The sequence below is a fragment of the Aspergillus melleus genome (assembly GCF_016097325.1).
Source record: "Aspergillus melleus strain CBS 546.65 chromosome Unknown contig8, whole genome shotgun sequence".
Taxonomy (NCBI): Eukaryota; Fungi; Ascomycota; class Eurotiomycetes; order Eurotiales; family Aspergillaceae; genus Aspergillus; species Aspergillus melleus.
In genome coordinates this window covers 33,624-57,193 of record NW_025763377.1, presented here as the reverse complement: position 1 = coordinate 57,193, position 23,570 = coordinate 33,624, and the positions used below count along the sequence as shown (strand labels likewise).

At 48.5% G+C, this 23,570-nt stretch overlaps 9 protein-coding genes across 9 annotated transcripts; 6 read left to right on the top strand and 3 right to left on the bottom strand.

The window, feature by feature from the left end:
• Positions 1 to 111: 111 nt before the first annotated feature.
• On the bottom strand, positions 112 to 931 carry LDX57_012126 (SDR family NAD(P)-dependent oxidoreductase; the record flags this gene model as incomplete). The annotated part of the gene is made up of 2 exons (XM_046093860.1): positions 112 to 789; positions 839 to 931. 2 exons carry the CDS (start codon positions 929 to 931, stop codon positions 112 to 114), a joined length of 771 nt encoding a protein of 256 aa, XP_045949839.1.
• A 217-nt stretch (positions 932 to 1,148) lies between these two features.
• LDX57_012125 (fungal specific transcription factor domain-containing protein) lies at positions 1,149 to 3,078 on the bottom strand (the record flags this gene model as incomplete). Its single annotated transcript, XM_046093859.1, has 5 exons — positions 1,149 to 1,495; positions 1,565 to 1,736; positions 1,783 to 2,313; positions 2,368 to 2,762; positions 2,811 to 3,078. 5 exons carry the CDS (start codon positions 3,076 to 3,078, stop codon positions 1,149 to 1,151), a joined length of 1,713 nt encoding a protein of 570 aa, XP_045949838.1.
• A 3,022-nt stretch (positions 3,079 to 6,100) lies between these two features.
• Positions 6,101 to 6,507, top strand: LDX57_012124 (uncharacterized protein; the record flags this gene model as incomplete). Its single annotated transcript, XM_046093858.1, has 2 exons — positions 6,101 to 6,318; positions 6,369 to 6,507. 2 exons carry the CDS (start codon positions 6,101 to 6,103, stop codon positions 6,505 to 6,507), a joined length of 357 nt encoding a protein of 118 aa, XP_045949837.1.
• Positions 6,508 to 7,293: 786 nt separating this feature from the next.
• LDX57_012123 (uncharacterized protein) lies at positions 7,294 to 7,863 on the top strand (the record flags this gene model as incomplete). The annotated part of the gene is made up of 1 exon (XM_046093857.1): positions 7,294 to 7,863. One exon carries the CDS (start codon positions 7,294 to 7,296, stop codon positions 7,861 to 7,863), a length of 570 nt encoding a protein of 189 aa, XP_045949836.1.
• A 548-nt stretch (positions 7,864 to 8,411) lies between these two features.
• Positions 8,412 to 9,791, bottom strand: LDX57_012122 (ferritin-like domain-containing protein; the record flags this gene model as incomplete). Its single annotated transcript, XM_046093856.1, has 1 exon — positions 8,412 to 9,791. The coding sequence occupies one exon, from the start codon at positions 9,789 to 9,791 to the stop codon at positions 8,412 to 8,414; it is 1,380 nt and encodes a 459-aa protein (XP_045949835.1).
• A 3,360-nt stretch (positions 9,792 to 13,151) lies between these two features.
• Positions 13,152 to 14,460, top strand: LDX57_012121 (uncharacterized protein; the record flags this gene model as incomplete). Its single annotated transcript, XM_046093855.1, has 2 exons — positions 13,152 to 13,184; positions 13,276 to 14,460. 2 exons carry the CDS (start codon positions 13,152 to 13,154, stop codon positions 14,458 to 14,460), a joined length of 1,218 nt encoding a protein of 405 aa, XP_045949834.1.
• Positions 14,461 to 15,361: 901 nt separating this feature from the next.
• LDX57_012120 (PhzF family phenazine biosynthesis protein) lies at positions 15,362 to 16,288 on the top strand (the record flags this gene model as incomplete). Its single annotated transcript, XM_046093854.1, has 1 exon — positions 15,362 to 16,288. One exon carries the CDS (start codon positions 15,362 to 15,364, stop codon positions 16,286 to 16,288), a length of 927 nt encoding a protein of 308 aa, XP_045949833.1.
• Positions 16,289 to 19,324: 3,036 nt separating this feature from the next.
• Positions 19,325 to 20,746, top strand: LDX57_012119 (aspartate ammonia-lyase; the record flags this gene model as incomplete). Its single annotated transcript, XM_046093853.1, has 1 exon — positions 19,325 to 20,746. One exon carries the CDS (start codon positions 19,325 to 19,327, stop codon positions 20,744 to 20,746), a length of 1,422 nt encoding a protein of 473 aa, XP_045949832.1.
• Positions 20,747 to 21,460: 714 nt separating this feature from the next.
• Positions 21,461 to 23,528, top strand: LDX57_012118 (sugar porter family MFS transporter; the record flags this gene model as incomplete). Its single annotated transcript, XM_046093852.1, has 8 exons — positions 21,461 to 21,574; positions 21,638 to 21,689; positions 21,746 to 22,001; positions 22,071 to 22,319; positions 22,375 to 22,616; positions 22,679 to 23,066; positions 23,128 to 23,258; positions 23,323 to 23,528. The coding sequence occupies 8 exons, from the start codon at positions 21,461 to 21,463 to the stop codon at positions 23,526 to 23,528; spliced, it is 1,638 nt and encodes a 545-aa protein (XP_045949831.1).
• Positions 23,529 to 23,570: the final 42 nt, after the last annotated feature.

The following is a 23,570-nucleotide window of genomic DNA, read 5'->3' as shown; positions in this document are numbered from 1 at the left end:
TTCTAACAAGGGCCTAAGATGGAACATGGTGATGCTAGATTCGTTTCTCAGGAACTCCGATCTTCTCTGGAAAGCTTCGAACTAAGACACAGATACACAGATAAAACAAAATCAAGTATACAGCATGCCCCCATTAGCGCAAATAACATCTCCGGTCACCCATCTCGACCTCTCTTCCGCCAAGAATGTAACGATATCCCCAATATCCTGGACGGTCCCGCACCTTTGCCCAGCAGGAACCTTTTTATTCTGCTCCTCCATGCGCGCCAGATGAACCGGCCCCGCAGCCTGGTACATATCTGTATCCACAGGGCCTGGATTCACCGCATTGACAGTAACGCCATACTTGTGTCCCAGTTCGGTGGCCCAGACACGCGTAAGACCCTCTACGGCAGCTTTGGTAGCCGCATAAACAGACTGGGTAGCGTAGCCGCCACGGGCCGAAATCGAGGACAGGTTGATGATTCGACCTCCTCGACTAGGCAGATATGGTAAGATAGCTTGTGTCATGAAAATCACGGCGCGCACGTTGATGTCCATCAGCTGGGTGTAGCTATCCTGGGTGACGTCCTCCAGAGAGCGATTTTCACCTGCGCCGGCGTTGTTGACGAGGATGTCGATTCTATCCGTTTGAAACGTAGAGAGTGTGGTTTGTATGATGGTCTTTGGGGATGCTGAGTCTATCATGTCAGCTTGGATAGCGATGACGTCGTTACTGTTGTTGCTGAGTTCGTTGACGAGAGCATCCGCGGCGCTCTTGGAAGATGGGGAGACATAGGTGAAGACCACCTGTCGGAGTTAGTCATGCGATAGTATTGGCTGCGGGTATAGATCTTACCTTTGCTCCTTGCTTACTGAGGCAGCGTACAATTCCTGCTCCAATGCCTCTAGCACCGCCGGTGACGATGGCTACCTTTCCGGCCAGCGACATTATGATGATTCAAGGAGATGATATGGTCTCATGGATATTGAGAGAGATCGAGGAAAGCTATTTCTGTTAGAGGCTTAAAGAGAATGTTAATGTTATTGTTTCTGATTTCTGTCCCGAGGTTGATACAGCCTGCTCTCGGCCTGACGCCGTCGGGGCTATGTCCGAGACCCACAACCTTCGGCAGCCTGTGGAGGACCGATCATCAGTATGTCTCCGGTCATGACCACCCAAACGAAGGGAATGTCTCATCGAACTCAAAGCTCATATTTCCCGTGTCCATATACTCTGGCCAATCTACCAGGTCTTCGATCCTCTCAGTAAGAACTGGATTAGATGGGGTCTCTGTGAACAGTTCTTCGATGTCGCGTATCATTTTCTCGTGATCCTTTGATGCTGCATTTCCAACCCGAGCCATTTCTCCGAGTAAACCTCTGACCGGACCGTATGGAATGTTGGGCCGGCCAGTAGCGAATGCCGTAGGACGCTTCTCTATCAGGCGCTCAGAGATCACATGTACGGTAAGACTGGAGAATATGTGTAGAGAGTCCCAGAATCCGAATTTGGCTGTAAAGATATTAGATTGCTTGAACTTTCAAAAGTTGATATCCACGATACTTTCTCAGAGGAACATACCAATTTTATGACATTTAGAAAGAGCGAATTGGACCGCAGTACTATCAGCTGCGGCCTGCAAACACTGGGTGTTTGCGCCGGCGAAGTCATTCCGAGGCATTAAAACATCTTGTTCATGCATGATATCATGAAGTTGCTTTAACAACAATGGGCGAATGAGAAGTATGATACACTGATTTATCAGTATCTCACTTCAACTGTTAGAGAACACTTCTTACCTGATTAAAGCGAAGCATCAGGGATGCGACCGTGCGCATCGGGGTGAAAGCCAGGGTTTCATCCGAGAACCCTCCCTCTTCGGTGAATTTCAAGGTCGGAGAGAGCTCCAATCTCCAATTATTCAAAACTTGTAGACAGGGTTCAATAAGTGCCTGCGCCTCAGCGGTATCTCCAAAGCGGAGCTCTGAAACTGTCCTGATGATGCGGAATTTGATACGGCAAAGTTTGATTTGCGCCGTGAGATACTGAGGGTCTGAGAATTGTTCGGCGTCTGCTGCGGATAAGTGGGAACTATCCGGGAGGTTGATACCGTCTTCATGAGATGCATGCGAGGGAGTCAGCGATAGCTCGATGCAAGTCATCACATCCATGCAAATCGTCGTCCACCAGATGCGTTTACGGTGTTCCTGTTCCAACGGACTCAGATGTGTCTGTGGTTTCGAAAGCCCGAGGAGCTCGGCCAATCGGAGGGCCATGCCAGCGTATGCATAAGCTGTCTTTCTTCTATTCAAAGAGTAACAGTAGAATGTCTATGGGGAATCAGAATCAATGCAACAATGACAATAAATCCGCAAAAGGCTTACAATGAGATTGAGGGCTTCGACCTGGTCTATTGTCGGCTCTTCGTAAGACGGTCGTAGAAGGAGTAGCGCTTGTTTGAAGAACTCAATTCCCGGAATTAGAGGGTCGAGATCTGTTGGAGCAGCATTATCTGTAGAGTACCCAGTTCTAGTGTCAATCAAAAATGACGGGGCGACGGTATCGTTATATGACTCTCCTAGGGCCAATACTACAGAGAAGCAGCAAAGCCATGTTCTTTCAATTTGCTGAGATTGTGATGGATCGTATATGGCGTCTACTTGAGCACGAAATCGCTTCTTCTGGTACCAGTGATAATCAGACCCCATGAAGGACTCAAACTGGCCCAGAAGGTAAAGAGCGTAAGAGTGCGGTGGTAGTTTGACGAGTACCTTGGGTCCTGTGAAGGTTAGCTGGAGGGGTAACCGGACCTCTTGACTTGACATACGTAGATTATCACTTTCCAAGGGAATGTAGGTGTAGTTAGACGACTTGGGTTGAGCGTCGCTCTCACGGAACCCTATTTCGTCAGGGGTTGATGTCATGGGAAAAGGAGAGATCCCGGATCTGTCTTGGTGAGGATGCGAGCACACTCCTTTGAGCCTGCGCACAAAGTGTTCAGTTGTCGAGTTTTCAACAAGTCGCTCTGACAGTGTCTGTTCTTGGAGTTCATTACTCGACGGGGTTGTGGGTTGCTGGTGGCTGGAGTGAATCATGGCTCTTTGGCTGTCGCCACTCGTTTGCCGTAGCTGTGCGATTTCACTCTCTAGCCCCCGTACGTAACTCTCAGGAACAGTCATTATCCGTTCCCGACCAGAAAAGATGCAAGTCTTCTGGCTTGAAATGCACCTTGCGCATGGTTGTGCTGTTCCTCGGTCGGTTAGAGCGCGTTGGCCACGAATCGCGAAAACCATGCTTACCACCACTACATTTTACTTTCTGGCTGCGACAATACTGACAGGCACTGGCAGACCTCCCTTTAAACCGAGCCATATCCCGTATTTTGGGCAGATTGAGCTCGTAAGATGTCATCTCTATCGCGCGGTGGGGTCCGTATTTCTCCACTGCCCGCCCTCGACCGCATCCGATCACCTGACCATCTTCCCCACCTATGCTGATGACGGATGCGCCTGGCAGTCTATATTAACTAGATAGGTGTAATTTTTTTTTTCTTGTCTTTGTGTGTGTGTTTGAAACGCTTCTAGATGAAGAGTAAACTTCTATAATGTTTCTAGTATATTTGGCTCAATTGTACTCCGCTCACGCAGTGAGATATATATCATGTTGAAGAAAGCGGCAATTTGAGGTTTTTTTCAAGTACCGAACTGATTGGCTGTATAATCCACATGTCCTTTTAACACACTGTCCAGAGAAACAATATGTTGTTGCTGGCGATGAATGAACCAAATAAGAATTTAGGACTATGATCCTCATATATTTGGTTCCATTATAATTTTAAATAACTATACCTATTAAATGTTTGGCTAAAATTTCTATAACTTTAAAGTAACGTCATGTAGATTGAGGAGATTGAATGCACTTCAAGTACTAGAACCCTGGAGCACTATGCTCTTATACTTCGAAAAGGGGTTCGAATGTCTTATTGCTGAACAAACTTGAAAGTTTCAATCAGGGATATTGGGGACAATCATTTCAATTGATCTGCGATGTGGATAATTTAGAGTAAGTGCGACTAAAGCACGAGCATTGGGGGAGTTATAGACAAAGGAAACCGACCGTAACTCAATCCTTTGGACCTGGTTCAATATGTTCTGCTCCGAGTTTTAATTCATCTAGATTCATCTTCCACAACTTCAGTGGATGTCTGCTGTCCCACGGCAAGAACATCATGATAACCATCAAACAACACTGCCATCTACTCCAACGAGTATCCCCTCATCTCAGGATAAACATAAACAATGGTGACCAAGATCACCACCAACAAGACAATATACACAATATAGTGCTTCTTCCAAGAGATCGCCTCTAGCGCGATCGGACTTACGAGCCGGTTGAACAACAATACCAGTATTATACTCACCGCTGTAAGCACCAATCCCTTGGTTCGGAAGGGGTAGGGCCAGATCTCAGCTAGATAGGAAACGAGGAGAGGAGTAGAAGCGATATCGTAACCGCCGTAGGAGTTAAAGAGAAATGGGATCACGCTGTTCCCGACCGTATTAACAGCATTAGATGCGAAATTGGCCGTAAGGCCCGTGATAATTATGTAACTGGTGAGCATGATGCAGGTGGATAGGATGAAAAGTATGCGGCGCCCAGCGTAGTCGACGAGGACAGAGCCCGCGACTACCATATTTTAGGTTCCAGAGTTACAGGAAGCCGTTGATAAGGCTTTGTTGGGACACGGACGTGATGCCAGTATTTTACAGGATAGGGGTGAGGTAGTAAGAGACAATGACGCTGTATAACGGACACGTTAGCTGACAAGGAACTATTCTGTAGGACGATGAACACGCTCCGTTCCATTGTGAGAAAATACCAAGAGTCACGCTTATAACAAATCGTTGGCGGTTACCGCTGGTCCGCCAGCCCCAGGTGGTATAGGAATGTGTCAAGCGCTGTTTGGATACATGCTACGAGATTATAGAACACGTGAACACGCAGCACCGGCACCATGGAGCCTGGTATATGCGCGTGTGGCTTTTTGGTGCGGTCTGACCATTGTTGCGGCTGCGAAGAGTGGGGAGGTTAGCATGAGGCTGGATTGGAGGGATATTGTTGATGGGGCAGTGGAGTGGAGTCAACAGGCTCCAGATCTCCGGAAACTATTCGAAAGGTTCTTGAGGAGGAAAAGCGATAACATCTATGGACATATTATTGACGAGTTCTGCCAATTGACGGGTATGTCTGACAGTGTGTGCTAGCTGCGTAGGTAAGAAGATCTGCAAAATATATTCCAGGAAATAAAATCGGTACTGAACTGTATGTATGTTGGAAAATTGCAGACTATATGTGAAATAGCCAAAAGAATGAGACCAGCCCAGGTAGCTTCTAGTCCACACGCGCCTTCTTCTTGGCCTAGAGATGGGTCGAAGCCAGTAACTAACTCGAGGGGTTTTATTTCACCCGAATGAAGAATTCACAGTCAGAATACTGGATTCGTTCACGTCAAATTTATAGACAGAGCTTGGCACGGCTATTTTCTGGGGTAGTTCGTGGATGCCGGAGGTGCAGCATGCCAAGCATTCGGCTGTTTCCCTTCTGAGTATACAGCAAGGAACCTCCCCTGCCTCAACAATAATCGGTCATCTTGTCTCTTCATATCTTGTGTTGATCTAAGAGATAGTGTGAGCATGCTGGGTACCCCGCAATTTCCGGGGACCACGAGCCATCCATCGACTTCCTATGTTCGCCTATCATCGGCCGCTACGGCCGCTACGGCAAAAAGAGCCAAAGCTCAAACTAATCCTGCTTCTGGGAGTGGAGAAATTTCCTTATCGGCTGTGCAACTTGTAGGAACGAGCGCAGCCGTAGCGGCCGACTATGGCAATCAACAATCCTTCCAAACCCCAACCTACAGATGCGGGGAAGCGCTATCCAAGATGTATGTAGTTTAGGACCAGACTTACCGAACCGAGCGGAAGATAAGACCTGTTGGAGGCCAAGGGGACATATAACAGCATTTTCATACAAGATAGCAAAGATATAAATACTCAAGCACAGTTCCCACTATGCAGGGTTCTAGTCAACCCATCTTTTTAGAAAATATCCCTCAGCATGACAGATGATAAGAAGAGCCATCCTCCAACCCCTAAGATAGCCCCGGAGGAGAAGCTCGAATTGGGCTCAGTGGTTGCCATTCGGGCGATGCCTCCTACGCTCCAGGGTACTACAGAGGAAGACAGAGCAGCAATGGAAAAGGCCCTGGTTAGAAAGCTCGACCTTCGGCTCATGCCAATGCTAGTCTTGATCTATATCATGAACTACTTAGACAGGTATATTTACCTTATACTACAGAATATCACTATACTAAGCATATTCCCAGAAACGCGATCGCAGCAGCTAAATTAAGCGGTATCACGGAGGAGCTCAACCTGACGTCCGTTGAGTTCCAGGTACTTAACCCATTCCATGATACATTGGAAACAATTCCCGTTTTTAACTTCCAACCAGACCTGCGTTAGCATACTATTTGTCGGGTATGTGCCAAGTGTCTGAAGGAAGGTGCCTACATACTGATGCACTCCAGTTATATTCTCATGCAAGTCCCATCGAATTTATTCTTGAATAAAATCGGAAAACCTGCACTTTACCTTCCAACATGCATGGTGATATGGGTTAGTTTGAAAATGACCGGAAGCTGCCCATAAAAATCAACTTATAATTGTTCATTATAGGGAATTCTATGCGGCGCAAGTGGTGCAGTCCAAAATTACGCTGGCCTTGTGGTATGCCGGTAAGAGCACGAGCCGAACAGTCATTATGCGTGGTCGGCTAACTCTTTCAGATTCATCCTTGGGTTTGTTGAAGCTGCATATTTTGTCAGTGATAAATCATATATTTTCAGATTGTGTTTTAGGAACGCTAACTAACATCGAAGTAGCCGGGATGTATGGCCACATTGAGCGCTTGGTATACTCGAAAAGAACTTTCCTTACGCACCGCCATTCTCTATTGCGGATCGCTTCTCTCCGGTGCATTTTCTGGTCTAATCGCCGCCGGTATTAACGATGGCATGGATGGGTGAGTTGAGTCTCTTCCTGCGTGCTATAGCTGCCGACTAAGATCATGCAAGAGTGAAAGGGCTTCTCGCATGGAGATGGATCTTTATTATTGAGGTTTGTGCTATTGCGAAAACATCAATACTTTGTTTTCTCAGGAGCTGATGTTTACTCAAGGGATCAATCACAGTCGTCATTGCCTTCGCTGCATACTTCGTTTTGCCAAACTTCCCACACAACACACGAGGAATGACCGAGCAACAAAAGCAGCTCGCAGTGTGGAGGCTGGCAAAAGACATCGGCCAGGAAGACTGGGATGCTGACGACGATCCGAGCTTAATAAAGGGCTTTAAAGACTGCGTGATCGACTGGAAGACGTGGCTCCTCGTGGTTCTCAATTTCGGCGCTGTTTCTAGCGGCACCATCAACAGCTTCTTCCCCACTGTAGTCGGCGGTTTGGGTAAGAATCGGATCCACACACTATTGCTCACTGTACCACCGTACATGCTCTCTTGTATGGTCGCAATGGGTGTCTCCCGAAATGCGGACCGTACCGGCGAGCGCTATCTTCATTTCACCCTGCCACTGTGGATCTCGGTTGCTGGCTTCATCATCTCCGCAGCCACCACAAGCATCGGGGCAAGATTACTTTGCGATGATGATCATGCTGCCGGGTGTCTACACGGCATTCATCATTGGCATTTCCTGGGTCTCAAACACCATTCCCAAACCATCGTCGAAGCGAGCTGCAGCTATTGCACTTGCAAATGCGATCGCCAATTGTTCATCGATATATACACCCTATCTCTATCCAGATAGTGATGCTCCTCGATTTATACTTGCCATGAGCGTCAATGCGGCGACATCGTTGCTTTCGATACTCACTGCCACCGTTTCCCGCGTCCTCCTTCAAAGGATTAATCGACAGCTGGACAGAAGAGATGCTGAAGACGGGACGATTGGGGGCTTCCGCTATCTGCTATAGGGCATGTCACGAGATAGCGAGGATTGATGCAGGGTATCCTTGGAAAACGTTTTGTGGGATAACTATTCACAACTACCGGACTTAGCCCAGGTCTTGATCCAATTAAAGAAGTAATACATCGACGGTGCTCTCAAAGACCTGCGAATTGATTAATTGGTTTATCAAGAGAAATTTCTATCCAGATATATTGAATTGATTGTTTATCAATAAAAGCTTCTAATAAAATTCTACTACAGTCTGTCAATCTCAGGCGACGATGAGGTCTTCACTCAGTACTCCACATGACATTCGCACAGCTTATCCCTTCATTCGTTACTTTAGAATATTCTCACCCGTACGCCACATAAATAATATCCGTGACCTGGCCAATTCTAATGGCCCATCAGCCTGCCATGTAAAGACCCAGGGCGACGATGTGCGGGTTCAGTTGCGTCGTGTTGAAAGGTGTCACGAACAAGTCGACATCAGTCAGCATGACTGCCATAGTGTCGTTGATGATTCCATCATCACCGAACACAAAGCCGCTAGGTTGCTCGGTCCATCCTCGGTTAGGCCCCGTTACCGTCAAGGGGGAGTAGGTGAGATTAAGCTGGTTGCTCCATCCAACGAATTTGGGCTCGCCCGCGGTAGTGGCGGTGATGTAGGAGTTGTTAGGCCCAACTTGCTGGCCGGGGGCATCCCACTCAAAGTACACTCGCTTGCCAGGATATGAAAGAGGCTCAGACCGATTCCTGGCAATGGCCGGTGCACAGTTACTTCCAATTTCCTCCGCATTGATACAGCTCTGCTCATTGAGGATGGCCACGATGGACGGGTCGGTGATTCGGTCGCCCACTGTCTCGCTCCCATCTTGCCGAGTCTCCTTGGCGTTGACGCGGTTGATGTTCGGGTTGTTGAGAATGTGCAGAGTAGGGAAGTTCTGCCAGGCAAGTCGCGTGGTTCCCTCCGGACAGTAGCTGATATAGGGAGCCAGCATGGTCCACTGCCATGACTGTGGCCAACCGTTCTGAAACCAGACTGGCATTGGTGCAAGGCCTGACAGCTGGCGGAAGACCATCTGCTGGCGTGCCTCGACTGCGATTGACTGCGATAGCATCTGCGAGACTTCGCGAGAGTCTAGATGTGACAAGAAGCCCCAAACGCCGGACTCCCCAAACCGGGTAACGCGTTGCATGAAGTCAACCCACTCGCGTACTGTTTTGTACGGGTAATCATAGACACATTCCTTTGGAGCAGCCTCTCCCAACATATTACTCAGTAGCGTCGCATGTCCGACCTCCTGGTTGGCCATGAATTCAATCAGGGACCGTACCTCAGGGCCCAGACCGGCCGCCTCGAATTCGTCGTCGGTGAAACGGGCAAGGCCGTCATGGAAGAGGTCCAGCTCGATGTATTCTTGATATACACCCAGAGCAATAGATTCAAAGTCCCAATCGCTCTCGACCATGTATCGGGGGAGGGTCCCGTTCGTCCCCAAGCCGCCGGCAGGGACATAAGGAGCCGGCATGGGCTCCTGTGGCACCCCATCGCTATTATAATATGTTGCCGTTGGGTTTGGTGGTTTCGGCTCGATAGATGGAGCCAATGTTGCTGGAGCCTGGACTGCCCCGGTGGTGGTGGGCGTCCCTGTGTAGGGGCCGTGATAAGGGGCGCTGGTGTAGCCGTTTTCGCCCACAATGTCTGGCCCCCCTGTATACGCAGGAAACGCTAAAACGCCTGCGTGGGAAAGTACAGTTGCGAACACGAAGTGACTGCGCATCATTGCGGGGAGGAATCGTTATTGGAGAACCCTAGGACTTTCGAGAAGGCAGGGCTGCTGAAGATGGACTTCTGAGTCAAGAAGGGCATTCCGAGCCACTTATTTAAACCTGATGTGAACTTAGAATGATGTAGACGTATAGAATGAGTCGAGCCCCTTATCCGGAGTTCCAATCCACTGTTTAACAAGCGATGCGGTTACATTTTCCGCAAGCAACTAGATATGTCATGTCAGCAGCCGGATATAGACTCCGTCTATCCTGGTGCGCCAACACCAGAGTCCTTACAATTGACAAAAGCACTTGGAAGCAACGTCGTAACTCCACATGTGCCTATTGTCCACAGCGTAGACCATTGACCAAGTCCGGGCTGTCTTGCCCCACCTCCAATCGATGTCACGGTAATCTCAGTCACCAAGCAGACTCCGGATACTTGTTCCACCCCCTTAGTCCTCGCCTTTCCGGATCCCACACCTCCCCACTCACACTACGGCATTAATGCTATTGTTTCTTAGGACTGTTGCAACTACGCGAAGATACGCCGCGGACCATTCCCGAGAGAATAGCGGCAAAGCACAGGAACTCCATGTAACGGACACTGAGAACGGACAAAATGACCGACGCCGATGAATGTGTTATCCAAAGCAAGGATAAACAGATGAAGTACGTGTGCTTGCTAGTCACGTTAAAATCATGAAACAATTAGTTGTTCTGCATAGCACGAAGTGAGATATTATTCCTCTAAGCTTTTCATCACGTGAAGAACAAGCAGCGCCTTCGGTACCTGGTAGGCCTGAAACTTTCCTGAGTGGCAGTGCTTAGAGGAGTTGCTAGGTTTAGAGTTGATTGGCGGTCGTAGGAGAGCCAATGATTACAGTAGAACAGCCCCATCGAGATGCGATATAGCGTTCATCAGGTTGAGATGGGTTGGATAGAAACAGCCGATAGGAGGAAAAAGTGGTGTAATGAAGAGAAGTATACTGGGGTTATTTGAACTGTGGTAGGGACTGTGCCTGCAGCTCACGATAAGACCGAATGTTACCCATACTTGACCAGAGGCACTAAGGGTTGTCAAGTGCGCACCCCTACCGCTGAAGTTACTTCGTAACAACTATCGATAGGCCTGGTATCTCTCTGGAAGTACAATTAGGGATCAACAGGTTGCATCGCTATCATACCTCGGATAGACTTGAGGACTTTGCGCGCGATACCGTCTATGCACTCCGCGAGAATGAGACGGCCGCTTCTCTTGTCGACCAAACACTTCCGCAGTCTGGTCTCGAACCCGACATCCCATGAGAGTGTGATATTTGGGGGGAGACGGCGATTGTGGGCGACAATAAGTGTCTCTCTGTTGACGAGAAAGTACATCACGGATTTGGTGTCATTTGGGGCGCTTGAAGACTGCTGGCAGCTATCCACAGGGGAATGAGGGAGGGAGCCAGCAAAGGACGTCCCTAGAGCACTAGCCGTTAACAAAAGCATACCAATATTGGATTGCTTATAACTCGAGCGAGAGTTGTATCTGCTGACACGGGCAGAAAACTGATGATGAGACCATATTCGACACGGAGGGCGAAAGATTGGGGTGCTTCATGATGAGAAGTACATGGTATTGGTGTTGGTTGAGTTGAAGTTTTCAGAATTCAACGAGATACCGCGTGAGAAAGCGGAAGTGAAGCAGCAGAAGGTATATACTGACCGCAACTGCATCAGTCCACGGCTCCTTAACTCTCTCGGAAATACGACGCGATATCATCGCCTCATCGCTGGATAATACCCTAAGCTTGAGCACCTCTTCTGTACATAACGGCGGAGCCTAGGTTGAGAAGACATGTACTGGCTGAAATAAATTTTCGCCCTGGAAGTTTTGCTCCAGTCATTCACATTCCGAACGGTGTCTGGGGTTAGCTCTGGAATTCAGCACCTGGAGATCATTCAATAATCATGCTTGCAATTGAACTTAAAAATGTAATTACCAGTGCCCCCGGTAACGATACTTCCTGGAATATTTCGAATGACTCAACTTATTACAGCACCGATCAAGGGTTCATGCAAACACTGGGATTGAATAATTTGGATCTGACCTATGATTCATTCCGTCTGCAGCTCACTGGCGATGCAAACGGATAAACCTGCGTTGACTGGACACCCTAGTAGTGGCCATGACAGAAACGGCAAAGTAAATCCGCGATTTCAATACCATGATGCAACGCAAAGGATTCATATGCGGGATATAGCTAAATAAATGGTAGCACAGAAGTGCGGTCGTCGTACAGGCGCAAATGGCCAAAAATTCCCACAGTAAGCTAAGGCCCCTTGCGGCGAGGAATGCCATCGAGCGCCAAGGGATACACGACAAATCGACCATTGCTCTCCCCGCTCGGTCTGATTCCTTGTGCCAGGTCCCTAATATCACAATCACCGCTAACGGGGAATAGCTCCACTCGTGCGTATCATGATCGGGCATTGTAATTCCCGTGCGGACGAAACCGGGGTATACGGTTGCAGCTTCAAATCAAAGATTTATGTTAATAGAGGTGTTTTGCAACATGGGCTTCAGCCCAAGTCCCATGAATTTGAAGAGGTTTAGCGGGCCCACCTCTAATATTCAAAAATGAAGCCATTGAAAAAGAATTTCAGATTACTCAATCATAGAATCGGCGTGTTAGTGTAAAATATAGTTATTCCGAAATCTTTTAGACCTTAAGTGAACCCTGTACGCTAAATATATATATATATATATATATATATATATTGCTAATTTCAACCAATTTTGGTTTTATTTTCAGATAATGATCATGTAATCATATAATTAAGAGTAAAAAAGAGCTACAATTAAAGCTACTATAGCTACTATTATAATAGCTATAGTTTATATAGCATATGTCTACATGTTAAATTACTACACTTTATACCTTATAGTCTTTGAAAGCCTGTAGTATTGATGAGCTATATCTTATTTGATTGTATTTTCTATTTGAGATGGGCTTAGTGGTTGAGCCCATCGTTGTAAAATCCCGATTTAGCGATAGTGCAGCCACAAAGGTGGACCCCTTTCCTATCCGGAATGGGACTTGGGCTGAAGCCCATGTTGCAAAACACCTCTAATGCGTCTGAATGTGGGTCATGTACCTATTGTACCTATGCGGTACACCGGTGTTGGTGAAGATTATATAATATCTCGGGGAAGGTCTCCGAGATTTGGCGTATAATTCGGGCGCCTGGGCCGACCTAACCGTTGACTCATTATTGGTAAGTAATTTAAGCAGGGGCTGCGCCCATGGCACTACTCCGTGTAGCTCTGACCCAAAAGCCTCCCAATTCTGTCTGATTGAGTTTGGCTACATTCAATCAATCACAACATGGTCCACGTTCCTCCATTTGAAGTCACCATCGTGAGTCCCTATTGCTATGTGCCATATACTAGATTCTAGAATAGATCTTGTCACTCCGCCATTGGACATTAACTGATAATTTGCCCTAAAGTGGATTGAGCAACTTGAAGATGGTTGTAAATATGACCTCGCCACGACCTGTGCATCTAGTATATCGCTCGACGAGCTCGAAGAACTGTCTCTCCACAAAGCGACGACCTCGCAGAACTTATCGCCTAGATCGCTAAAGCTGAGCTACGGACCAATGCGAGGATCAGACAGTCTGCGCAAGAACATCGCTGCCTTATACCGGAACCCAGCCGTGACAAGAGACAGCGTTTTAACGACCAATGGCGGGATTGTTGCCAACCAAGTCATCCTTCAGGCCCTTCTGTCGCGCGACGACCACGTCATTGTCATGTATCCGACTTACGAGCAACTGTATCAGACACCTCGAATGCTCGGAGCCGAAGTGACTCTCTGGAAGCTGAGTCCCTCAGAGGGAGGCTGGGAATTGGATTTGGCCTTTCTGCGGTCGTCGATCAAGGCGAATACCAGGATGATTGTGCTGAACAGCCCAAATAATCCCACCGGGGCTCATCTATCAGCTATGATGCAACGGGAGATCGTCTCCATTGCTGAGGAACATAGTTTGATGGTATTCTGCGACGAGGTCTTCTATCCGCTGTTTCGGCCGGAAAAAGAAACGCCCCAAATGCCCCAGTCGTTCTTGGATTTGGGATACAGTAAAGCCATCGTCATCGGCTCACTGAGCAAGGCCTACAGCCTCGCTGGTACCAGGACCGGGTGGATCGCGACCACAAATCGAGATATGCTTGAAAAATGTGCTGCCATGCGTCATTACACCACCATCAGTGTTTCGCAGATCGACGAGGCCATTGCCGCAGAAGCACTGGCCGAACGATGTCGTCTGCCGTTGATCGCCCGCGCGAACCATTTGGCAACAACAAATATTTGCGCTCTTGAAAAGTTTGTGGAGGAGCACCATGGAGTATGTTCGTGGAAAAAGCCGTTGGCAGGAACCACCGCCATGCTTCTGTTCACGCGCAACGGGAGGCCAGTGGACGACAAGGAACTCTGCCTCCATTTGCTCAAGAAGCGTGGCGTCCTTCTATGTTCAGCCAGTGTATGCTTTAGTGATGGGGACAGTGGCGATTTCCGGGGATACGTCCGGGTGGGTGCCGCTATTGACACGGCGGAGATGGCAGGCGCCTTGCAGGAGATGCGGAATTTCATGATTGAAGACTTCAACGCCATTCCTTTGGCGCGTACCTAGGTGTTCGGCAATTTTCTCTCTTACAGATATAATGAGTCTTTGTCGCTTAGAGAACTAAATTAGTGCGGTGTCCGAAATTAAGTAGCGAGTCAATGCTAAAATTTGGTTATCACTTTAGCCAAGGAAGAAGGACTGAGGAACTTCGAACTGATAAGAAAATAGATTGTTTTACTGAAGCTATATGAAGTACTGTATCCTTGACATGACCTACAACGCGCACAGATAGGGTAGAGGATGTTTCGGGAAAATCGAACTCGCTAGAAATGGATGCTCGGCTGGTAAATTATCGAGTACAACGAGACTTAACAACGAGACCTAATCTACTAGAAGAGACTGTATGGCAAGAATAGGAGCTAGGTGCCAGGTGCCAAGAGTTTTGTAAATCGTCACAATACTTATAGCTGGCCCCGGAAATAGTAGTGAGTACTTGGAGGTAGGCGTCAGTTCGCCGGGTGCTCCATTTGTCTTGTATTGCCCATTGACGAGGGGTTAGTGATGTACTCACGATCTCTATAGTGAATACAGAGGAATGTATTGGTTTTGCTTTCAAATAAGATGTTGAGATATGGTAGTGAATTCACCCATTAAAAGCTTCATCTTGTGTCTTTCTTGAAGATCTTTTACATCCCAATATCAAGACAGCGGGACCCGGTGCTGGTTGGCTCGGACAGGGTCGCAGTAAAAATGGATACCTGCCGAGCGAACCGATGCCGCAATCTAACCGATGTTCGGACCCGCGAATATCCGGCAATGACAGCAAGGCGTACGGATGGGCCGAGGAGATTTCGCGGTGACCCTATAAGAGGAGCGAAACGACATCTCTGCGCCCGAGGAACCTCGCCGTTATTCAATCCTCGCCATTCGACCTCCATTATATTTTACCCCAGAAGTTGAATTCGAGATGTTCCTGAATTATGCTTTGGTGGATGTTTTCACAAACACCCCATTCCTAGGAAACCCACTGGCAATTGTGCGCGTTCCTGCAAGCTACAAATCATCCTTATCTCAAGAGATAAAACAAAAGATCGCTGTGGAGTTTAATCTCTCGGAAACAATTTTCTTACATGAACCATCCGGAGATTGTCAGACCCCAGTCGAGACTCTCGCCATCGATACTTTTACACCAAAATGTGAGATTCCGTTTGCCGGTCATCCCACGATTGGAACCGCCGCCTATGTCTTTCGGAACTATTCCCCGGCTGTCTCTGAAAATTTGAAATCCTTGGTGACTAAAGCGGGCCATATTCCCCTTTCCCAGGATTTAAAAACTGGCCTTGTGAGCGCGCACATTCCAGTAGATTTCCACATTCACCAGGCGCAAATTCCTTCCAACATATCCTCAGTCTCTGATGCCTCGCCCGCCGTGTCTATTGTGAACGGCCTCTCATTCGTCCTAGCCGCCGTCAGTGATGTCGAGTCTCTAGCCAAGCTCTCTGGCGGATTGATTGAGGATTGCGTCAACCCACCATTTCTGGACGAAGGATGGAACGTGGGCTTAATCGGGACCAAATACTTTGTTGACCTGGGGAAGGATGATCAAGGTTACAGACAGCTTAGAACAAGGATGTTCGTCACCTGGGAAGACCCCGGAACTGGCAGCGCGTCGTCTACGTTAGCCTGCTTTTTGGCATTGAAAGAACCAAAGGAGCAGGGCAGCGGACCGTTCCACTATCACATAATTCAAGGAGTGGAGATGGGGCGGAGAAACGATATCTATGTTCGGGTTGCTCGGAGTGAGGATGGGGAGAAGTTAGCAGAGGTATTGCTTCAGGGCGACGCTGTGTCGGTCGGCGAAGGGCGAATTGCAGTCCCGGGCCAGAGCATATAATGTTTTCAGAATGCCCTACCAGATTCATTAATTCAACCAGGTGACGCTGTATCCAGACACTTGCAAGTTGGTACTATGATTGTTAGATCTAGCGAGCCTTTTTGACAAAACTATTACAGACTATCAAATCTACGCGGGGATGAAGTCTCTGCGTAGTGATCAATCTGAATTTCGCACAGCTAACGCATTCACTCATTACTTGTTGTACATTCTCACTCGCTGGGCGGCGACATACATAGCATGTCATTAGATCAATTCCAACCACTTGGCCCGGAGGCCATATTCTTACTCTTGCCATCAAACCCCGGAGACTGGGAGAACCGAACGCGGTTCTTGGTTTCCACCTCCACCTTTGCCCTCCATTGTGTAGTCAATTTCTTATTGTATTTTTCCCACAGCTTCGGCAAGTAGTGGATTTCTTGTACACAGTAGTGAACAATGTCTTGGTGCAGTGGTCGTTTATTGAAAACCTCCTAGCTTCCTCTGTGCTCAGGGGCGAAAAGCTTTATCCCTTTTTCCTTTGAAGCGGTCAACGCCTGTCGTTCTGCCATAGTCAGGACCAATTCACGCTCGACGCATTTCTTCAACCCAGAAACGAAACTTCTTCTGCCGGTGCGTGTTGCAAGCTCCATCAATTGCAAATCTTGCACTCCGGCGAGCTTGATCCCAAAGTGGTGATAAGGAGCGTCTGAATCATTACGAACGTCAAAAATAACCTTTGGGGCTCGGCTGCCTGTAGTGTATCACAGGGGATCTTGTCACTAGCTCCATTCTGAACAAATGCCTTCTCTTTTAGAGTGTAGAAATCGATGAGATAGGTGTGGTTAAGAGGTCTGATGTATATCTGCATAATAGATATACTTCCTCCACGACCAAGGTTGACGCCTTCCAGGTCGATGAAAAGAGACGGGGGAAACTGGTAGATTTTGGCATCTCTCGACGATTCTATCCATTGAAGAGATTGTGTCAACAAGGTCGAATGTGCTTTTTCCCTTCCTCTCCGGAGTACCCGTCTTCCCTAAGCGCTCCGTAAGGCTGGGGGACTTTCCAAGAAGAAGCGGCTGGACAGGCATGGCTATCCCTCCTCCCGCTTGGTTTTCATCTTCCTATGAGGAACCGGTCTCCAGAATACTTGTTTTCCCCAGGGCCTCCGCAAGTCTGGTCACCTCAGCGGGTTGTATTCGCCGAGCATACTTGCCCATCTCACCCCTGAGTTCGGGTTCATCTACCTTTGGGTTGGCGGGCGTGTTGAGTTGCGGTTCTAGCAGGTCGGTACTTGATTGTCGATTATTCTGGGTATGTCCACATACCAAGAAGACGGAACTTGACTAGGCTCGAAGATGTGTATATTGTATGAACAAACATAGGGAAGGCTTGTCGCCCGGTAGCAATCCACTGTCTGATCGATAGCCATGATGCGTCTATTATGAGACAGTGATACACGATCAATGATATTCTTTCCAATCAATAGACCCATGGTCCATCTTAAGGTACCTGCAAGCTTTTGCAATCCGTCATGCCATGGCATAATGATAGATTAAGGTTATAACAGATGAATGAATATGCATCCCCTGGCATGGGTGGTATACAGATGCCGAAGGAAAGTAATCGGATGACAGATTTCAATACTAACATACCTTTCTATCCTACCTACTATCTAAATAGAACCAAGGGAGTGCATGGCTACGGCTATAGGGTGCGGAGAACAGTTCCCGTGCTCAGCCGTTCTTAAGCCACACGCCGGCCAGTTGGTATGTACCTTAATTGGGTGGGTGACCACTAGCGAGTCTCCGCCCCCTTATGTTACTGTTCTTCATTTCTCTTTCGTCGTACTCTGAGGGCTGTGAACAGGTAGGTAGGATTTTTCTGTTAATTTTGCGCTACTAAGGTAACATATATGTAAGTTCTCTTAATTAACAGATCGCAGATACCCGATGTAGGTGACTTTATTAATGTATTACAACAGTTTAGGGAAGAAGAGGGCTATCATAGCAATATGTTTATGTATCGTACTCAGAAAGACTTCAATTGCTAGATCATCATGACCATGGAAAAGCCATAGACAGACAACGGTAGCTTTAGGCCAGGGCGTCTAATCACACTACTCTGTAGATAGGTGTGGATTATTGTAAGACGGGACCTGATTTCAACAAGCCATGTACGTTCATGCGAAAGGCCCCCGGTCTGGTGTAAATTCCTCGACATTTTCATAGCCCGGAGTAGGCAATGCTAACCTATCTGCGTTATCTTTGGCTAAACAAATGACCGGGGCCTTGTAGATGGCCCTGGACAGATGACATCACGGAGTGGGGCATGGCGACCAGTCCGGTGGGTCCATTCGGCCGCTACGGCCAGAGCACAAGACTTGGTAGCCCAGCTTAGATCCGGCAAGTCATGAGGAGTGTACTCGGCAGGGAATATGGCAAATGATGTTCCGCTCTCTGAGGATCTATAGACTCTCGCAATGATTTCCGGTGAAGATATGTGCCCGCACTTGTCGTCTTAATGTTCTGAATGGCGTGGATTCTAAATTGCTCAAGAACCTGGATGCATGAATCGGCCAATCAAACTTTTCACATGGGCCGTAGCGGCCGACGCGGACTGTGGGGTCTCATGGAATGCTCTTGGGGAGCGGTAGAATTCCCTCACCTGGACACCATGCTGCGAAGACACGAAATTTCGAAAGCGTGATCTACCGTGTGTATTTATCTTGCTTCATCCGCTCATGACAAATTACTCCGCTTCAAATCTCTTGGACCGCAGAGGCTTCAAGAGAGAAGATATATATCGCCGTGTACTCGTCCAACGCACGACTGCCCATTGAATAAGCGATCTATACGGTAAGTAGTCCTGGTTTCTAAGAAGCTATCATCTGATTGATCACCTGCGACTGACTCTTAATTCGAGCTCCGCCTCCAGTGTTTTGCAAAGCGACGATCCCAACAGGCCAGCAAACGGCAACCCAAGAAATATCGAGAGACTTCTCTGCACATACCGAAACCAGACATACAGTGGAATAACGCTATGACTGTGACTATGCAAGCCCAGAGCTCCGAGAAGTCCTTGCGAATGAAGAGCTCAAGGGTTGAAAAAGATAATATCGGCGAATTAGAACTCCCCGTCGATGTACTATTCGGCATCAACACCTATCGATCACTCACAAATTTCCCCCTCTCCGGTCGATCTATTGCAACATGGCCGACCTTCATAAACGCTTTCGCCACAATAAAACAAGCAACGGCCCTTGCAAACCGTGAAATTGGTAGCCTGACGGTGGAACAGGCAGATGCTATCTTCTCAGCCTGCGCAGAAATTAAAACCGGAAAACACGACTCACATCTTGTCGTTGACATGCTAGAGGGTTCAGGTGGCACCTCGACCAACATGAATGTGAACGAGGTGATTGCAAACACCGTGGCGAGGGCCTCTGGCCGGGAGCTTTCAGACTACAGCTTCGTTCATCCGAATGATCACGTCAATCTAGGACAGTCCACGAATGATGTGGTTCCCACCGCTATGAAGTTGGCTGTGCATGATGCATTGGAAGGGGCTTTGCGTACCCTTAGCCAGCTGGCCGATGCATTGGCGAGGAAACGTGAGGAATATCAATCGGTCCTCCGCCTCGGGAGGACCTGCCTTCAAGATGCGCAACCCATGACCCTCGGCCAGGCATTTGGAGGCTACGAAGCGGTCGTCCGACGACACGCAGAGCAACTTAAATCTGTTCGTGAGCAGTTTCTGACGGTTCCCTTGGGAGGCACAGCTGTCGGGACAGGGTTTGGGTCTCAACAAGGGTACAAGGATGCTGTGTTCCGGCATATGTCAGCATTATTCCACGCAAATATACAACCGACAAATGACGCGTTTGACGGCATGCAAAACATGGACACATGCGCGCGTCTTTCAGCGGAATTGCGCAATACTGCAAACTCACTATGGAAGATCGCCAATGATCTGATCATTCTGTCCTCCGGCCCCAATGGCGGGATTAACGAGATCATTCTACCATCAGTCCAGGCCGGATCCTCAATTATGCCGGGGAAGGTAAATCCGGTCATCCCTATCGCGGTTTGTCAAGTGGCCCTTGCTATTACCGGTAACGACACCGCGATTGCAATGGGATGCCAGCAAGGGATGCTGGAAATCAATCACTTTGAGTTACTGGTGTGCGACCGCCTTCTCGATAGCATCCGTTTACTCAACGGGGCGACCGAGACCTTTGCTCGTCGGTGCATAGACGGCATCATTGCAAATGAAAATGTTTCGCGGAAGCATTTGCTGGCATCCAGTGCGTTGGCCACTGCCCTCGTGCCTACCCTTGGTTATGCGCAGGTCTCGACTATTGTTCGCGCAGCCCTAGCAGAAAAAAGGCCGTTCCTAGATGTTGTGATCGAGAAAGAGTTGCTCAATGAAAACGAGATCATGTCAGCCATTGAGCGCTCGGCTCATGGCAGTTAGAATTGGACTATGCCTGATGATGTGAACTAGTGAAGATATGCTCCCCTCTATGAATTAGTCAAAATCAGCAGTGCCGGTTTCATAGTTTGTCATCGCCCAGGTTTGGTAGACTGTAGTAATTTTTTGTTGGATCTGCTAGGCGTAGTAAGCCGTCCGAATCAGTATGACGCCCCGAGGTCATCAGACCAGCGAGCCGAAAGAAGCCTGTCGACCCGCCAGGGTGACAACAGGCTAATTAGGACCAGAAGAGCCTCGGGGGTGATCCGAGAGCCTTCGGGGATAACGCCGTGATTGGACGGATGCACGGTCAGGGGAGGCCGGAGTAACCCAAAGGAGAAAGGTCTTGGCGTGCCATCCCCGGATTCTCAGCCATCAACCATGACGCACTGCACCCCCACTGGCATCCCGAAGCACGACAGACTGGGCGTCGATTTACAGCCTAATTCCACAAATTACGGACAAGACCGAGATGGTCACTCGAGGGGATGGGAGCCGGATTGAATGAACCATCGCATGACTTGTGTTGCGTTTCAGGCCGATCAACGGCATCTTGTTCACTGTTCCCCCACGGTCTGGCCCCCCCGCATCCCGGATTAGTCTAGTCTCTAGTCTGAGATGTAACCCGTCGGGCCACTGTGCTTGCCCCTTCCGGGCCGAATTGAAATGGGAGAGGGTATAAAATCCGGCTGGGGGGAGGGGGCGGTACTACTCGCAATGTTTTCTCCAACGCTGTACGCTTTGCTACCCCGACGATTAGCTCGTACGATGGTATCCGCGGAGAAGCCTTACTTCGGACTGACCGGAGGATGGCTCACGTTTTGGCTGACGGTGAGTTTATATCGCATTCGACTGTGTTCGGCAATTTCTTAACATCCTGGGGATGAACTGCAGGTTGCTTGCGGCACCGATATGACGCTGTTTGGATATGATCAGGGTGTTTTCAGTCAGTCGCTCCTTTCCTTCGTCGCTGCACCTTCTTCGACTAACATCCATCTCCAGGCGGCGTTGTTGTAACGGACGACTTTCTCGAACTCCATGATCTGGTTGGCCCTACTAAAACCAAGACACTTTCCACGGTCACCGCCATTTATGATGTTGGCTGCTTTCTCGGTGCCATTCTAGCCTTCACCGTCGGAGACCGATTGGGTCGAAAGAAATGCATCCTGCTAGGGACCGCCTTTATGGCCATCGGAACCATTCTTCAGGCGTCTTCGTACAGTCTGGCGCAAATGTTCGTGGGTCGGGTTGTGCTGGGGTATGTAATCTGTGCCATTGAAACCACCTTCCTTTGCACCCAGAATTGAAAGATGCTAACACTGCGCAGAATCGGCAACGGCATCAATACAGCAACAGCGCCCATCTGGCAAACCGAAACAGCGCAGGCGAAATGGAAAGGAAAGCTGGTAATATTTGAACTGGGGCTGAACGTCGGTGGTTATTGTATTGTCAATTGGATCAATTACGGCCTATCCTTCCACGAGGGACCTATCGCGTGGCGTTTGCCGATTGCCTTGCAGTTCTTCTTTATATTCGTGCTGTTTATTACCATACCTTGGCTTCCTGAGTCTCCTAGGTATCTATGCTCCCATCCGGTGCGAAACACAGAATACACTGACGCACACTCTTAGGTGGCTCATTTCTCATGGTCGCAAGGACGAGGCACTTCAAGTGCTCGCATGTATTGAGGCCAAGGCTGTCGACGACCCATATATCACCACTCAGCATGACGAGATCCAATTCAGTATTCGGTATGAGAGGGAAGAAGCTGTTCGGTGGCGGGATCTTCTGCGGGGAACCAAGTCTGACGGTACAAAGACCCTCCGGAGATTGCTTCTAGGGGCTGGCACACAAGCGATGCAGCAATTCCAGGGTGAGTCTTGTAACAACCTTCTTTTTCTTTCATTTTCATTAACGTTTGATATCTCCCCGTAGGAATCAACATCATGAGCTACTACCTCCCCCTAGTGCTCATAAACTCGGTCGGTCTCTCAAATAGCATGTCACGACTACTGACAGCCTGCAATGCAACGTCTTACTTTTTCTTCTCCTGCATGGCCGTCACCATGGTGGAACAATTTGGTCGCCGAGGATTAATGATGCTGTCTGGATTTGGCCAGTTTGTTTCGTTCCTGGTTATTACTATTCTCCTTAGTCTCGCCGAAAAGGATCGAGTGTACGCTACTGCATCAGTCGCCTTTTTCTTTTTATACCATGTGGCGTTTGGAATCGGCATGCTCGGTGTGCCGTGGTTGTACCCGACTGAGATCAACTCATTATCAATGAGAACCAAAGGAGCAGCAGTCTCGACGGCGACAAACTGGTAAGATTCGAACTGTCCTTGGAGTCGATTCTTACTTCGAAACTAATGCATGACGATCAAGGATCACGAATTTTGCTATCGTCGAGATCACACCCATCGGCATTCAAAACATTGGATGGAGATTCTGGATCGTGTGGACAGTTATGAATGCGGTCTTTCTGCCAACAATTTACTTCTTGTACCCAGAGACAGGTTCGTTCATGTCCATTAAAAGTTTTGACAGGATCTCGTTTTTTCCATACTGACTGCGATATAGCAAACCGGACGCTGGAAGACATTGACGCCTATTATCGTTCTAACCCGCCGCTCATTGTGGTCGGTGATCCGGATGCCGTTTCGACAAAACGTCCACTCCGGTTCATCGAACATGAAGATGCAGAGGTCCAGCGGAACGCAAAGCAGTCTCAGTATGTTGTCCCTTCCAAGGCCCGGGATTCGCCTAGCACGGAGCATGTGGATTAGGCATGAGTCTTATGGTATCTATTCGCACGTGTAGTCATGGCA